The following is a 16,193-nucleotide window of genomic DNA, read 5'->3' as shown; positions in this document are numbered from 1 at the left end:
CCATTAAAGAGAGCCGGAGAAGGGGCAGCAGGGCCGCATCAACACCCGGTGACCGAGAAGAAGCCGAGCGGGCAGGAGGAACTCCCGGCGATGGCCGCCTCGGAGGGCGCGAGTGCCGGCCTTCCGCCCTCACCCGCAATGGCCGCCCAGCGGCCGGCGCCGCGCGGCACGCTGGGAGGGGCGGGGCCCGGCACGGCCCGTGAGGCGAAGGAGCGGAGCTGGCCCGGCCCGGCCCGGCCGCCCAGGGAGCGCCCGCCGCCGCCATGGTGAGAGCGGGGACGGCCGGGGGCCCTCGGCGGGGGCTGGGACACCCTGTATCCTCTAGATACTGACGATTCCTCTCTGTGTGTTGTTTTCCCTCCGCAGTTCTCTTTCAATATGTTTGACCACCCCATCCCCCGCGTGTTCCAGAACCGTTTTTCAACCCAGTACCGCTGCTTCTCGGTGTCCATGCTCGCCGGGCCTAATGACAGGTCAGATGTGGAGAAAGGCGGGAAGAGTATGTGCATGTTTTATTCTGCCTAATAAACTGTTGGGAGAGTGTTTGTGGGTAGTGTCGGGTAGTTGAAAACACGGTGACCGAGCTGGGCAGCCGGGTCGGGCCGGGAGGAAGAGGAGGGGTCACGTTCCCTTGCTTTACTCGGGAACTGAAAACGTTTACCGAGTGAGTCGGGGTTTATGAGCATTAGAAGGAGAGAGTCTTCATCTGTAAAGTTTATGTTACAATCTTGTATCTAGTGTGAGCCATGGAAGTTTGTGGTTAAGGAGTTTCTCCTCCCCACCGTGTTGCACTTTTTTTAATTTGTATAAAGAAAGCAGTAGATTGGGCAACTTAATTTTCAGGCTGTCAGAGTAATGCTGTGTTGTTTTGAGTTGGTATGGATTGAAGAGCACCTGTGAGCTCTAACAAATAAAATTAGCTTGGGGAAAAATTTTATTCAGTAAAAGTATTGTAAAACCTTATCTTCTCTTTTATTTTTCCCTGATTATAATGCTGAAATCTCCACATAGCAGGGATATTTGTCATGACTGCTTCTACTGAGCTCTCTGTGTAAAAATGAATTTTCTGATTTTAGGATCTGCCCTTTTTAAAGAGATTTTAGAGAAAGGAAGGATAAAATTGTGTGTTATGTACTCTTGTACAGATGTTTTCCTAATTTTACATTCTTATTTGTTCCTGCAGTAATTATGCCACCATCAGCTTTGGATCAACTCAGTAAGTGAATACTTTATCCTGGAATAACAACATTAGCAATAGGAGCTAATGTGTAGGCAAATACCACAGTATTTTAGTTATCTATTTAAATCTTAAATAGACACTGTGACAATAATTAGTTTAAAAAATGTATTTTGAAGGTATTTTTTTCTGTCAGAATTCATGGGGCTTCAAGTACAGACATCTGAAGTGCTGGGTTCCCTGAGTGCAGTGCCACACTGATTTGTGTGTCTGCCTTCTCAGTAGTTTTGAGCAGCTGGGATAATGGTGTGAGGGCAATCCTCTCCATGCTCTTGGTGATGTTTGATCTCTGAAAGCTTCAGAAATGTGCTAGGGGCTTTTAACAAAGAAAACTTTTTTCTCCTTTCTCACTAGGCCGCCTTAATATTACGTACCCCATGCTGTTCAAGCTGACCAACAAGAACTCAGACAGGATGACTCACTGTGGAGTGCTGGAATTTGTGGCTGATGAGGGCATCTGTTACCTTCCACACTGGGTGAGCTGTCTCCTGCTGGGCTGTCAGAACCTGAAAAGTAGGATTAGGGAGTTGCCAAGGTTAATATTAAGGAGGTGGAATGTTTCCTGGCAGTGCCTGTCTCTGCTGGTCATGTTCCTACAGCAGCCTTTGGTTCTGGCTCAGGCTTCCCTCTGCAGAAGTTTAACTGAGCAAAGCAGACTGCTTTTAATGTGCACCTGACAGTTCTTCCTGCAATTGCATATCCATGAGAGCTGATGAACACAGGAGAGAGATTTGAAAGCATCAGACCCATTCATAGGGCTTTGTGTGTTTGTTCCCATTCTTGCAGATGATGCAGAATTTGCTGCTGGAAGAAGGAGGCCTGGTGCAAGTGGAGAGTGTGAATCTGCAAGTTGCTACTTACTCAAAATTCCAGCCACAAAGTCCAGATTTTCTTGACATCACCAATCCCAAAGCTGTGTATCCTTCCTATTCAGTTGTGGAATAAGGGGAAAAAAATTTCTTCCAAACTGGAATGATGAAACAGAGTGAGCTTTCATGTGTGGCTCATACACTTCCAGTAGTACGTGGCCACTTCTGCTCCTTCTGAAAGCAAAAGGGATGAGGAGCTGCTGTACAGAGATGTGGTCAGCTGTTGGTACAAAGTGTGTCTGAAGGAGTGTTGGCATAAAATCCAATGAGTTTTGGGAGCTGCTGTACAGAGATGTGGTCAGCTGTTGGTACAAAGTGTGTCTGAAGAAGGAGTGTTGGCATAAAATCCAATGGGTTTTGAGTGTCCCTTTGAAGAATTTATGCATCCTAACATTTCCTAGAATCCTATCTGCAGTACTGATGACTTTTAAACCACGTTAGAGAAGCTAAGGATTAGGGATCTACAGTGTGGTGACTTTGAGGCTTTGATGTTTTACTGAAAACAAATATTTCATCTTAACATACTCCAAAGACTGGAAAATGCATTGAGGAACTTTGCCTGCCTGACTACTGGGGATGTGATTGCCATCAACTACAATGAAAAGGTACAGTTAGGGTTGAGGGTTGTAGACTAAGTTTAGGTGTTGGATGTTGGTACTAAAACAATCCTCCCAGAGCTGTGCAGTGTCTTGGACAAATGAGCCCCATGGCAGATTTCACAGTTGGTTTGCTGTTGGAGGGAAAATGGAGTCAGGAAAAAGCTCAGTATTTTTTTGAGCTACTGTTTAAATTTCTTTGAACTCACAAGAAAATAAATGTTTGTGCTGTTGAAGGTTATACAAGTCACGGGAAAGAATTTATCCTAAATTCAGAATTTGTTTTCAAAAATGCAGCTTAAAGTACAGTAAGAGCAAGGTGCAGTAATGGGTTCTCTGGCTTCTAAGTTAAAAGCTTTTGCTTTTAAATTCTCTAGAGACCCTGCAGTACTAGTCCTCAACCTAAAGAGTACTTCAGGTCTGGAGGGAAAGGTTTAGATGTGCTTTCCTCACACATAATGCAATCCTCAAATGTCTGTGACTGTTTCAGATCTATGAGCTTCGGGTAATGGAGACCAAACCAGACAAGGCTGTGTCCATCATAGAGTGTGACATGAACGTAAGTTAAAGCTGATGGGGAAAGTCTGCCCCAAGGGTGTCCTCCCAAGAGGAGAGGACACTTGTGCAGTGATAGCTCTGCACACCCAGCCCAGCTGGTGCTGCAAGGAGGGTGCAATCCATGGGGTGGGAAGGTGACTCACTTGGGAGTGCTCTGTGCCTTTGTAACCCCATCTGTGATCCTGATGAACATCAGGTCACTGCAGAGCCCAGAACTGAATGTTTAGCTTTGGCATGCTTTATCTGGGTTTTATTTCATAGCTTGTCTTGACTCATATTCCAGTGATATTGTGGAGCTGTTTTACTGCTCTGTTTTCATTACATGCTAAGGTTCATTCCTAAGAGGCTTGGTCTTTTTTTAGTTCTGAGTTAAATTGTTTAACAACCAAATCTTAGTTCTTTTTAGATCCAATGTAGTGATAATAGTTTATGGAGTTTTGAGGAATAGTAATATAAAGCTTATGATTTAAAGAAAAATATTCATCATGGGTTTTTTCATGCTTCTTGTGCAAATAGGTGGATTTTGATGCTCCTTTGGGATACAAGGAACCAGAAAGAAGTGCACAACACGAAGAGGCCGCAGTACGTTCAGCTTTTGTTCTTCCAAAATGCATCCCCTAAAGTCACTATTGATTGTGGAGAGAGTGCCAACATATTTTTATTAATTAAAACAAGTTCTTAGGGGTAAATTTTACTTACCAGAATCTTTTGCATATGCTCCTTAGGAGACTGGTGTTTACCAACTGTTATTTTGGGAAAGTGATTGTTGTGAAGTTTTGTTTGGTCAGAAATACTTGGAACTGTTTTCATGTCAGTGCATGTCAGAACAAAATGAACTTGTTCTTCCCCTCACAGGATGTGGAAGCAGACCACAGTGGATATGTGAGCGATGTAGGATTTCGTGTAAGTGCCCTGTTCTGCTGCTTTCTGAATGCTGTAAATGCCGAGGGAAAGTTGTTCTGAACGACTGCAGAACATTAGTACCTGTTCCAGAGATGCTGTTTATTTAACTGGCAAGTGCCTGGGATGTTTGTGTGACCACAGCCAGGAGCAGCATGACTTGCTGTCTGCAGAGGGCAGATGGGAGGCTGAAACAGACCCCTACACCCACGATTCATCATCTTACATGTACCAGAAAGAAGCATGCTGATTTAAATAACTAAATAAAAATTCCTGTAAGGTTTTACAGATATAGTGTCCTTGTGCAGTGTGCTTTCAAATGCCAGGAGTTCAGTTAAAACTGGTTATGTATCCACAGGCATTCTCTGGATCTGGGAACAGATTGGATGGCAAGAAGAAAGGTGTGGAGCCCAGTCCCTCCCCAATTAAACCAGGAGACATCCGAAGGTATGTCTGTATCATCCACCTGTAAACCAGTGCAGCATCAGGGTTTGGGCAGAGTTTGGTTTTTTCCCTGCTCCTGCAATATAAACAACCTAATTTTGTCGTGAGTTTGACTTTAGAAAATAGTCTTTCTTATCCACAGGCTGGTGGAAATGTGCCTGTGGCCAAGCTTCCACAACAACTCCAGTATTTGGTTATTTACTTCTGCAATCTTCAGAAAATAATTCAGTGGTTTAACTCTGGAATTTATTAGAAATGAAAATATGCAGTCAGTATTGGTATTACACTTTCAGACACAGAATAGGTTTCTCTGTGTCAAATTCAACAGTATATAAAGCAATCTTCAGAAAATAATTCAGTGGTTTAACTCTGGAATTATTTATAAATGAAAATAGGCAGTCACTGTTGGTATTACACTTTCAGACACAGAATAGGTTTCTCTTTGTCTGTCAAATTCAACAGTATATAAGCATACTGTTTTTATTCTTCTTTTCCAGAGGAATTCCCAACTATGACTTCAAGATCGGTAGAATCACGTTCATTAGGAATTCACGTCCACTGGTCAAGAAAGTGGAGGAGGTAAATAAAGTTGAATCCTCCCCAGTTTTGCACAGAATTAGAACTAAGATCCAAGTTTGTGGCCCCTCTGTCTTTTTTTACAGCATGCTTCCTTTAAAAAGCAAGAAAGTGGAGGAGGTAAATAAAGTTGAATCCTCACCAGTTTTGCACAGAATTAGAACTTAAGATCCAAGTTTGTGGCCCCTCTCTCTTTCCCCTTGTTTTTTTTACATTTTTTTACAGCATGCTTCCTTTAAAAACTGGCAGTAGTTTAGAATGGTTTGAGTCAAAGGAAACCTCTGATGTCCTTGTCACTGATGGAAAAAGACTGGCCTGGTGTCAGTTTGTTAAGCCAGCTGGCTGAAAGGCCACCAAAGTGCTACTGTTTTATTTTCAGGAAGAAAGTGATTTTTGCCCAGATTAGGGATGTGAAATGTCTACAGTCAGTGCAGTATCCTTGCTAACAATCGTTCAGCTTTCATCACACGCAAGCAGCGAGCCAAGAGGTGAAACCCTTTCTCCTCTCTTTGCCAGGATGAATCTGGAAGCCGGTTCATTGCCTTTTCAGGAGAAGGCCAGTCCCTGCGCAAGAAGGGAAGGAAGCCCTGAGCTGTGCTACCTGCAGCTCCTGAGGGGGAAATAAAACACCGGGTGCAGCGTCTTGGATCTTCGTTTTGCAACACAGGAGCACTTAACTGGTGTTTTGGTTTCGTGTTTGGAGCTGGAGCTGTCAGACTGTCTTAATTTTCAGTTGAAAATTAAGTTCTGGGATTTGGAAGAAGCTTTTTGTACGTGTTGTAAAGAGGGGAGCACAGGTGTGTGGTAAACCTGAGAAGCAAAACTAGCAAGCTCTACCTTACTGAGGGTCTGGTTCTTAGACTACATCTTCCCTTCATCTCCTGAGTGATGATGATCTCTTGTTGCTCTGTGCTTGGTATTTTCCTTCCTTCATATATATTTTGCCACAATTTCAGATCAGCTTTTTGGTGTGGTGCAAATGAAGGGTGACTTTGGTGTTTAGGATTTTAGTGCAGGGAGTCTCTTTGAGCTTAGCTTCAGGTGTTGGGTTATTAATCATTCTAAGCAAACCCCCTGTAATTGCTTTTTATATTTATAATTAATGACATGCCTTTTAATAGTTCAGATACTCTAACGTAGCGTAGCAATCTCTTGGCACGTGTAGGGAGAGGAGGGACCCCGCTGCAGCTTCGGAATGGTGCGAGTGTATCCCGTGCGCCTCGTCTGCCGGCGAGCGCACCCGGGTGCAGCCCTGCGCTCTGCGGCGAGCCCGAGTAAAAGTTCCTCGTTCCCAGCTGCGTGCTGTGTGCTCATTTCGGACAGACCGAGCCCCGGGGCTGCCGCGGTCCCGGTGCCTCCGGGGCAGCGCCCGCGGCCTGCGCTGCTCCCTGCCGGCTGCGGACCGCCATGGCTGCGGGCGGGGCCGCTCTGTGCCGCCCCTCGCCATTGGCTGCCGGTCCCGGGCCGCTCTGTGCCGCCCCTCGCCATTGGCTGCCGGTCCCGGGGGGCCGGGGGAGCCGGGCCGGGGCCGGGATCGGGATGGGGCGGGGGGCTCGGCCCGGCCCGGCGGGACCCCGCTCAGCCCGGCCGTGTCCGTCCGCAGCCGCCGCGCTCGTGCGAGGACTACTGGGCGGAGTGGAAGCACTGCCGCGGGCTGCGGCACGCCTTCCACCACTACTACGCGCACGGGGCGCTGCCCGCCTGCGGCCGCTGGCGGGAGGACTACGAGGCGTGCCGCGCCTGGGAGCGGGAGCGCCGGGGCCGGGGCGGGCTGTCTTAAAGTCCCGTGAGGAGCCAGGGAGAGTTTTCGGTTTTCAGCTGTAAACGCTGTTGATTTCTGTTGCTCTGGCGTTTCCTTGTAAAAGGAAAAGCCGCCGCGTTACAGGGAAAGGCGTTCCTGGGGTGTGTAGAAATGCCCCTGGCTCCAGCCAGCTCCTCCTCCCGCCAGCCAGGACAGCTTCCTTCCAGCTTCCTTCCTAACTTAGAGCCAGAGGCAAAATATAAATATGACTTAGTCAAAAACTTGTATTCTGGCTTACTTAGATAACATTTAGCGCATCTGCTTATGCATGATAAATTTTTATTTCTTCTTTTATCTCAGATGTTCACAGCAGGAAATCAGCTCTGTGTGACTGGAACATCCAACACTATTATGGTAATATTTTTTTTCCTGTATTTCAGGAAGCTTTGTGCAAGAGTGAAAGAGCTCGAGTTATGGAAAAACAGAAATATGCTCCAGTGTGGAAGCTCAGGAAGAGCCCACCACCTGACTGGTATCTACCACTTGACCACGACAAATCAAATTAACAAGACTGTTTTCTGTGTCTTGGTCTGTACCATAATACACAATTCAGAATTATGCTTTTTTTTTCCCTTTCCACATCATCTTGAAGTTATTCAGCTGTAGCTCTGCCCTACAATACTTTAGCACTTGCTCAAAAATTCTGAAATTTTATTTAAATAATGAACATTTTTAAAGGGAGATATGAGGTGATTAATTTGGTTGTGGTCTTTTACTGTTGACTTACATTTCAGGATTTCATTTCAGCAGGCACCTTCCAAATTAATGCATGCATGCTCTAGCTCTGAGGGCCTCTTGCCCCAGCAGCTGGCATTGAGCACTTCTGGAACAAGGTGCCCACCCCAGGCCTGCCAAATGGGGAGAAAGAACCAGGCTGGCACTCTTCCTTTCTGGCTCAGGACAATCCCAAACAATGGCATTTAAAGGACTTTTCCCAGAACCAGGGCTGTGGTGCTTGAAGAGCTCCTCACCTGTGGGCTGCACACCCTGGAACTGCCCCTCTGTGGAGCTGCTCTCCACTGGTGGTGTGTGTTGTGGCAGTGTTCAACACAACTGAAAAATAAAGGTTTAAACGAATGTAGAGAGAGATCTGGTTTGTATTAGGGCAAACCCACAGAAACTTAGTTACAACAGTTACATGGCAACATAAGAAAATTAAAAAAATTGGCTTTGCCACTATGTAAGTTGTGTAGCTTTGCTAGGTGTGTTATTACCTGTACAGTCATTGAAACACAGAGACACTTCCTTTATTTGTTTACAGTCACATCCTGCAGTGTTGTAACCTGCAGGAGAAATTGTTTATTGCTCCAGTCTCTGTTCCTTCAGCGCTGAGCACCTCAGCAGCTGCAGCAGGAGCTCCCCGTCACTGTGTGTACACCTTGGTGATGTCAACGCACTTCCCCTCGGGGGGGTCGTAGCCAGGCAGGGGAGGGGTGTAACTGGGCCCGTCCCTCTGGAAGGGGAAGAGCGCCTCGTCCCTCAGGACTGCTGCCTGGTACAGCTCCTCGGACTCCAGCTGCAGCTCCCGCAGCGCCTCCTGCTGAGATTCCACCAGGGCTTTGATTGCTTTCTTTTCTGCCTCATCTTGTTTCTGCTTGAACAAACACCACTTCTTCAAAAGCAAAACTCTTCTTTCAGCCTCTTCAGGAGAAAGAGCGGGAAGGCTTCGCACCCTGGTGAGGAGAAGGGTAACAGTGCAAAGGAGAAACAGCCTGACCAAGGACCAAACTAAGAAAAACAAAATGCCCAAACCAAAAATCCCACCACCAGGCAAAAACCCCCCACCAAGCCCAGAGAGTACACTGAATTCACTAGTAATTTACTCAGTCTGTGAGGTCTTCCAACAGGAAATTCACTGTTTTCATTATTTTTAGCAAGAACAAATAACATTTCCCTTCCAGATTTTTGCCCTGATGGAGGTGGGTAAGGTTTTGTACCAAGGCTGGCACTGTGTTGCAGCTGTGCAGAAGAAATTCACTGTGAGTGCAGGTGCAGGGTGAAAGGCAGACCCACTGACCTGTTGCTCTCTGAGTACTTCAGTGGTGTTATAAAATCCTCAATTGGAATCAGTTCTGGGGCTGCTTTTTCCAACTTTTTAAGCCTTTTCTTCATACGCTCCTTCTGTGCTTGCTCTTTCTTCACATCCACTTTCTTCTTCTTCTTTGGTTGTGCTCTACAAGGGAAATAGTAAATGAAAGAAGATATTTTGTCCTTTAATTCAACACCAGCAACGATCACTTTCTTTTCCATTATTTAATTTGTCCCTGACACAAGTTCCAGCCATTAGCTTTATTCAAGTAATGCAATTTCCAGTGACATGTCTGCTGAGATTTTCTGTAACTGCCTGGGAAAAGCAATTTTGTGCTGAACATCAGAATGACCTGAGGAAGTTCCACAAAAAATTGAATTAGAATTGTTTTAACTGGCTCAGAGTGCAGCTTAGTAGGTTTGTCATACTTATGTTGGAAAGGACCTTAAACCTCCTGTGGTTCTAATCCCTGCCATGGGCAGGGGAACCTTTCACTAGACCAGCTTGCTCCAAGCCCCATCCAGCCTGGCCTTGAACAAATATTCCTGTTATTCCACATTAAAGACTTCAGGTGGTTTTATACAAGCTTCTGAAATGTCTGCATTTGGGGCCAAGTCCAGGCTGTAGATGTTACTTCTCCGTGCAGATCCAAGATACCATTGCACACCCCACAAACACAAACTGACCCTCATTCCTGCCTGGCAGCCTGAACAAACATTTATGCGGTGAAACAGTCCCTCTCCAACAGCACCTAAGAGCCACCTGGGTATTTTAAATCAAGCTGCATCAAAACAAAACACAGACACTGAAATGTGGCACAGAAACACACATGGGCAGCCTCTGCCTTCACAGCCAAGCGTTTCTGGTTCAGCCAGGCTTTCACTGGTGCTGCCCAGCAGGGAATCCTGGAGCACTGCATAAATCCCAACATTTCCAGCCGTGTTCTGTGGCTGTGCTACCCAAAGCACGGAGTGGTAACTGTGTCACCTCTGAACTCTCCACAAGAGGCCAACAGTTCCCAACTGCTTTGGCACATAGAGATTTAAACATGTACAGTTAAAGGTTAAATTTGGACTTGGGAGAATTTGTTCCCCCAGTGGATGAGAACACTTGTGTGTAAGTCCAAGAAAGCTGCACTCACCTCACAGGGAGGGACGTCCTGAGCCCCAGCAAGGAGCTCTGCCAGTGACTCCCTTGGAGCGGGACCCGCTGGGGCAGCCAGGAGCTGCAGGAGGAAAAGGAGCACAAGGCATGAGGAGGAGCTGACCGTGGTGTCACTGATTCTGCACAAGAGCTGTTTGTTATTCACGTTTTACAGTGAGGAGTTTGAACCATCTTGGGCCACTTCATTCATGGCAGGACACAGCGTTGGCCCAGAGATGCCCTCAAACTCTTGAGCCAGGTAACTGACCCCAAATACAGACAGGCGGTGTGAGCCCACCCGGGTACCGAGGGGTGCAACAGACACGGCTTTTGGATAGGTGACAGCACTTTTATTTTCAGGCTCTGACAATGACCCCTTAGAGGAGCTGGTATGGGAGAGGTCGGATCGCCGCCGTTCAGATGAGGAGAGCGATGCCGACTGTCCTGGCTCTGCGGCTGTCACGGGGGGAGAACCGGCCCGGGTGCCGAGGCACCGACCTCACCTGCGGGGCCCGGCCCGGGCCCGGCCCCAGCCACGGCCGGGAGCGGGCTGGGCAGGCTAAGGGGCGCTTCCCGGCTCCCTCCCCGCAGCCCTGGGGCAGGGCGGCCCCAGCCCCGGAGCGCGGTGCCAGCCCTACCTGAGCCGGGCCCGGCCCCGGAGCGCGGTGCCAGCCCTACCCGAGCCGGCCGGCCCGGCCGGCACAGCCGCGCCGCGGGATCCCGGGAGCGCTGAGCGCATCCCGCCGGCCCGGCACGGCCCGCGGCCGCCTCGTGCTGCTGCAAGTGCCGAGGCACGGTTTGAATGGAGCGGGATGAGTGTCCAGGCAGGACGAGGCCGTGTCCGGTGCCCTCGCTGACCACCCGGCTCTCACACTGCTGACACAAGTGCAGTATCAAAAATCCTCAAGTTCACTGAGCTGTGCTGTTGTTCTCCACGGAGGGAAAAGTTTCTTCCAGTGGTTCTTTCAAAACAACTCCCTGAATTCATGTAGTGTCCTGCCTGCCAGTTCTCTGGTGATGTTTGTGAGCTAAAACAGCTCAGAGTGAAGTGCTGGTATTGACAGAAGGCTCTGTACTTTCCTTGCGTGGCAAATACAGGACAGCAGCAGAGTTTATGTCATATTTACACTGCTTAGGATGAATTTCCAGATTAATACCTGTACGGTTCCTGGTGAAGCAGTGACCAGAAACCTAACACAAAGAGCTCACTTCTGTTTTTGCAAGTTTTGCCCTCAGATTCATGGGTACAGCTTTATTTCAGCTGCAGATTTTATACTCTGTCAGCGTATAAAAGTCATTAGCTGGGCTCATGTAGCTGACTGGTATCTGGAGTAAAACTGAGGCCAGGTTTTTCAAGCTGGAAAAGCATGCTTTGAGTTAAAAACACCAGGTAGAACTCTATAACTGCCTTTCTGCATGTGTTGTGTTCTTTGTGCTCATGCTGCAAATGCTGATAACAGTTTAAGCCTCGAGTTGCCATTTGTGTGCATCTTCACTTGGCCTGCCCTCCAGGGACTCCACAGGCAGCAGATGGACTCAACCTTGTAACCAAAGGTTGTAGTGAACTGAAAAAAATGTGGAAGTGCTTTACTTGAGATGTTTTTTACATTTCTGCTTGGTTACTCTAAACAAATGCAGCATTTACATCTTCGTCTCTGTGACTTCTTTCCTTATTTCTTTAATGGGTGCACCTTTTGCTATTTGTATATATTTGAAATCTGCAGCAATTTAGAACACATCCAAGCATTGCAGAGCACAGGCTTCAGCCAAGCAGGGCTTCATTTAGAGAGCCCTGTGGCAGTGGAAAATGCACCACACAGGGCCTTGATGTCCTGAGTTTTACTCCCATTTCTGCCTCTGACCTTTAGGGATGAGTTTGGCCAAGGTTTTTCCTCATCATTTCACCGCCTTTGCCCCCAGCTCCATTTGTGGGGTGCTCTCAGGGCTGCAGAGGGGTGCAGGACTGTGAGACAGCCACACACTGCTGTCCTTGGGGCAGGGAGTGCAGGATAAAAACCAGTGAGTTAATGAGCCTCCTCTAACGAGCCCGGGGTCCTGCAGGCATCACTGCCTGGCAGGACTCTCCATCATCTCCTGGGCCTTCCTCTTGGCTCTGAAACCTCTCCAGAATTCACACTGTGTGCTGGAGACTGATAATTCTTATTCCTTTGGTTTCTGCAAGGCACACGGGGCTGCCTCTCTGCTGTTTGTGGGTTCTGATGGCAGGGCTGCCTCTGCCACACACCAGAGCAGCTGCTGTCATCTCAGCCTTTCCTCCTGCCACTCAGTTCTGGGAGTTTTCTTTTACTGACTGGACTGGAGTGATGCTTCCAGGCAGACATTCTCCAGGAGATAATAGACACTAGAAGTGAGTGTTGTAGGCAGGAAACCCAGCACACCTGGGAATTGTGTGCTGCACAGCCCAGATGCTGCATGCTTACAGTAAAAGCACTTCAGCACTTTGTGGCTCTACAGGTTTTTGCCTTGGAGTTCTTAGTGTCACTTTTTCTGAGTGCTTATTGGAATTATTTCTTGCTCAGATGCATTTTCCATAAGCTTTTCACACACTTAATGTGGGTTTATTAGATTTTGCATGAAATTCTCATTATTGCTGTGTTCTTCTCTTCCATGTCTGACTTAGAGCAAGGAATATTCAAAAGTGCAGTCTAATGGTGGGGGTGAGAAGAGATTATTGTGAGATACAAGTGTGGGATTGGCTTCTCTTTCCCAGTGTTGCATTCAGCGCCTCATGCATCCAGCAGCTGCCTGTGCATACTCAGCACTCAGGGTTTGGGGAGCCCAGGTGCTTAAAGACAGCCCAGGCAGGCAAACACTGATCCCTGTGGGAAAGGAAGTCCCTTGCTGTTCCAAGAAAGCCTTGCAAGCCCCAAGGTGCTGCTCATGTATAACAGCTTGGAGGAACTGGAGCTGCTGTTGTTTAAATATAGGCATGGGGTTTATCTCTCCAAGCTGTAATGGTGGAATGTAAATATTTGAATTGATTTGTGAGTCACGTTGAATGTTATATATTAGAGGGGCTGGAAGCAAATTGAATAGAAATTCATTCATTTTGAGGTAGAAATTCACCTAAGACTGTTCTTATATTTAATTGTTTCTTGTATAAAGTTAAACAACAAACAAGAATGATGCAATGTTTAAAATTGCTTTTATTCTTCACTGATGTATTTTTTTTAAAGATGGGACCTTCTCCTTGGGTTTCAATTATCTTACTTAGATCTTTTTATTCCAAGCTTGTTTTGTTATCAGTATTTCTTTAAGTACATAATGCATATTTGGGTTCTTTAAACAAATAAGCCCACAGGACATCTGGTATATCATAAGGTGTTCTGTTTTTAATGAACCTGATTTGCCTCCTCCTGCAATGTGATTCTGGGAGCTTCAATAATTTAAGCTTATCCTTTTTTAGAAATTATTGCAGGAGGTCAGAATGTCTTAAAACACACTGTGTTAGATTTTAGTGTTGCTGCTTAAATATCACATTTTGTTTTGGTGCATCATTGCTGTTGGGAAACTCAGCACATCTCCAATTAGGAGCATGGGAAGCTTCAGTCACTTTGAAGCAGGGCCCTTGTGCCTTTTGGCTTGTTTCAGCAGGAGCTAACAACATAATCTGATAGAGACATGGACCCAGGGAAGAAGGTGATTGCTGTCAAATAATGGCTGCTCTTTCATTATTTTGAGAAATTGAAGGAAGTGAAGAAAAACCCAGTATCTGTGCTCAATTTGTAAACCACAAGTAGTATGGAACAAGCCTTACAGCTTCAATGTGTTACAGTTATCCAGCAGTGTAGATGGCATTCTCTTGATAGTGGTGCCCTGGAGGAAGGGGCACCCTGGCAGTGCTCTCTGTCCTGTGACCACTTCATCTGTTCTTTGCTTTTTTCCTTTTTTTTATTTCATTAGTAATTGGACATTGGGTACTGGGCAGATCATTGTGTATCATTAGTTACCTGTGGAATAAGATCCTTTCCTGGATCACTGTTGAGCTGCCAGGGCTTCATTTATTACTGCTGCCTTTCCTGGGAGCAAAGTCCATACCCTCCTTAAACTTCATGTATAAAATGATGCCCTTGTGACTTGACAGCTTTCACTGAGCTCTGTATTTTTAGGATTATAACCATTTATAAAAATCTACTCAGTGCTTATTTGATTGAACCCCAAATTTATGCTAGAAAAAACCTAAAAATAAAATGTTATCCTGCTGTGTAAATATATGGATAGTTTGTGTTGAAGCACATGGTCTTTAATGCCATTCCCATTCATGTCATAAAATAGAGGAGAACTGAAAGTGGCTTGGAGTGACCAGAATGACCAGAAGTGTGACACCCTTTGTACCAGGAACAGATGAGCAGTGCAGGATCTGTGGGCAAGCAGTGGGGTCACTGGGCTGGGGACATGATGGACACAGTCGTGAGTGGCACAAAAGGGATCAGTGTTGAGTGATTTTCCTTCACTGCCCTTCTGTACAAGAATTAATTGCATTAAAGTAACAAATAGCTGGCACAGATCCTCAGAGTAGCAGGTTCCTCAGAGTGCATGGCTGAGCAGTGGATCTCTTTGTGTAGGGGTTGTTGAATTATGGATCTGAGAAATGGCTGATTGAATTTATAGAGGGAAGTCCATTGAGGGCCCCTGATTCAAGGAGTCAGAACTGTCATTTCTTTGGAGTTGGAAGATTATCTTAGGAAGAAGCATTGTGTGCTTACCATTGCACAGATCCTCAGGGACTTATCTAGTGCTGGTTTCTGACACAGAGCACTGGGCTTGGACATTTTCCCTGGTGTGGCTAATTTTAAGCATTTATGGACAATTTGTAGCTAAGTTACCTCTGGCTCTCTAAGAAGAGTAATTTGCTGGGTTTCTTCAACCCCAAAGAAAAATCTTTGCCCAGGAGAAGGGAGAGAGCTGATGTTGCTGCTCCTGTAGAGTTGTGGTCTTAAGGCAGAAATTGGAGAGGCTGTGGTAGTTTTAGACATGTAGGAAAGGAAAGGAAAATTGTATCATGTCAGTAATTTTTGCAAAGCAATGAGTGCAATGACAATTTTTTGGAATGTGTGGCATATCTGAATATGCCTGAATAGTAGTGGTGGAGGGGGCTAGGTTGCTGTTCTTTCTGATTTGCTGGGAAAGTTTTCTCTTGGTGCTAATGATGCAGAGGCAAAATGAGCCAGGTTATTGGAATTCAGAGGTCTCTCATAGCTGGCTTCCTACTCTCCCCTACACATCTAATGGCAAATACCAGAGTGTATGAGCTCTTCTTGCCCAAGATTCGATGCAAATTGAAAATGTCACCTCTTCCACCTCTGAGGTCTCCAGAGTGGCCTTTGCAGTAAGTTTCAGTGGGCTCAACTATTTCAGATGATGCACTGGTTTAATATAAGGGAAATCCCATGTTTTGGAAAGGGTAAAATAAATGTTTGTTTCTTGTTCGTTTCTCTAAATATTCAGCTTAGCTGTGAATGTTGCATTTGAGTTAATAGAATAAAAGCAAGAATCAGGCATAACAAGCTGAAGGAAAACCACAGCTCATGTGTGTCTCAGCTCATGTGTGCTATGTGGTCTGAAGGACTTGGAAGGAATGTAAGTTGAGTGCCATCTTTCTGTGCTTAAGGTCTTTGCTTGGCTGCCTGTGAAAATTTTAAGGGAAGTCACATGTCAGAGTTGCAATATAAATCCAAATAAAACAAACCTTAAAACAAGTCAACATAAAGGATACAAAAGTCAAAAGGAAGCCAAATGTGTATCCCTTAAAAAGTAAGAAATAGTGGGCATTTGGATTTTATTAGGAGTTTAGTGTCAAGGTTTCAGTTGCTACAGTTGCACATAAAACTTGCTATTGGATAAGATCTCCAGGTTTTACCATTTATGTCTTAACATCTCCTGAAGATGCAGCACAGGGTTGACACTCAGGGGAAATTTATCAAGTAATCTTGCTGTGTGGGTACTGGTACTTTTGGCTGTTTGATAAATTGCCTTATTTTGTAGTGGATATATGTGATCTTGATTGCAGAGGCATTCC

The 16,193-nt window shown here is 46.1% G+C and overlaps 3 protein-coding genes across 4 annotated transcripts; 2 read left to right on the top strand and 1 right to left on the bottom strand.

Moving 5' to 3' along the window:
- The first annotated feature begins 75 nt into the window (after positions 1 to 75).
- On the top strand, positions 76 to 5,828 carry UFD1 (ubiquitin recognition factor in ER associated degradation 1). 2 transcript variants are annotated; one of them, XM_039724304.1, is made up of 12 exons: positions 76 to 266; positions 367 to 473; positions 1,184 to 1,216; positions 1,592 to 1,713; positions 2,024 to 2,154; positions 2,639 to 2,711; positions 3,193 to 3,261; positions 3,777 to 3,842; positions 4,116 to 4,163; positions 4,519 to 4,607; positions 5,102 to 5,183; positions 5,697 to 5,828. In XM_039724304.1, the coding sequence occupies exons 1-12, from the start codon at positions 91 to 93 to the stop codon at positions 5,769 to 5,771; spliced, it is 1,071 nt and encodes a 356-aa protein (XP_039580238.1). In that variant the 5' UTR covers positions 76 to 90; the 3' UTR covers positions 5,772 to 5,828. The 2 variants fall into 2 exon arrangements, with proteins under 2 accessions (XP_039580238.1, XP_039580239.1); XM_039724305.1 differs by having other exon boundaries at positions 179 to 266; positions 367 to 499.
- A 519-nt stretch (positions 5,829 to 6,347) lies between these two features.
- Positions 6,348 to 7,662, top strand: CUNH22orf39 (chromosome unknown C22orf39 homolog). The gene is made up of 3 exons (XM_039724306.1): positions 6,348 to 6,940; positions 7,052 to 7,059; positions 7,359 to 7,662. The coding sequence occupies exons 1-3, from the start codon at positions 6,376 to 6,378 to the stop codon at positions 7,485 to 7,487; spliced, it is 702 nt and encodes a 233-aa protein (XP_039580240.1). The 5' UTR covers positions 6,348 to 6,375; the 3' UTR covers positions 7,488 to 7,662.
- MRPL40 (mitochondrial ribosomal protein L40) lies at positions 7,244 to 14,946 on the bottom strand. Its single transcript, XM_039724656.1, has 6 exons — positions 14,881 to 14,946; positions 10,832 to 11,026; positions 10,422 to 10,609; positions 10,152 to 10,235; positions 8,999 to 9,154; positions 7,244 to 8,654 (listed from the first exon to the last, which is right to left on the bottom strand). The coding sequence occupies exons 1-6, from the start codon at positions 14,944 to 14,946 to the stop codon at positions 8,345 to 8,347; spliced, it is 999 nt and encodes a 332-aa protein (XP_039580590.1). The 3' UTR covers positions 7,244 to 8,344.
- Between the last annotated feature and the right edge of the window lie 1,247 nt (positions 14,947 to 16,193).

Source organism: Passer montanus, unplaced genomic scaffold, assembly GCF_014805655.1.
Source record: "Passer montanus isolate IOZ18808 unplaced genomic scaffold, ASM1480565v1 scaffold53, whole genome shotgun sequence".
NCBI lineage: Eukaryota > Metazoa > Chordata > Aves > Passeriformes > Passeridae > Passer > Passer montanus.
Note: the sequence above shows the minus strand (reverse complement) of the source record. Positions and strands in the feature narration are given on the sequence as shown.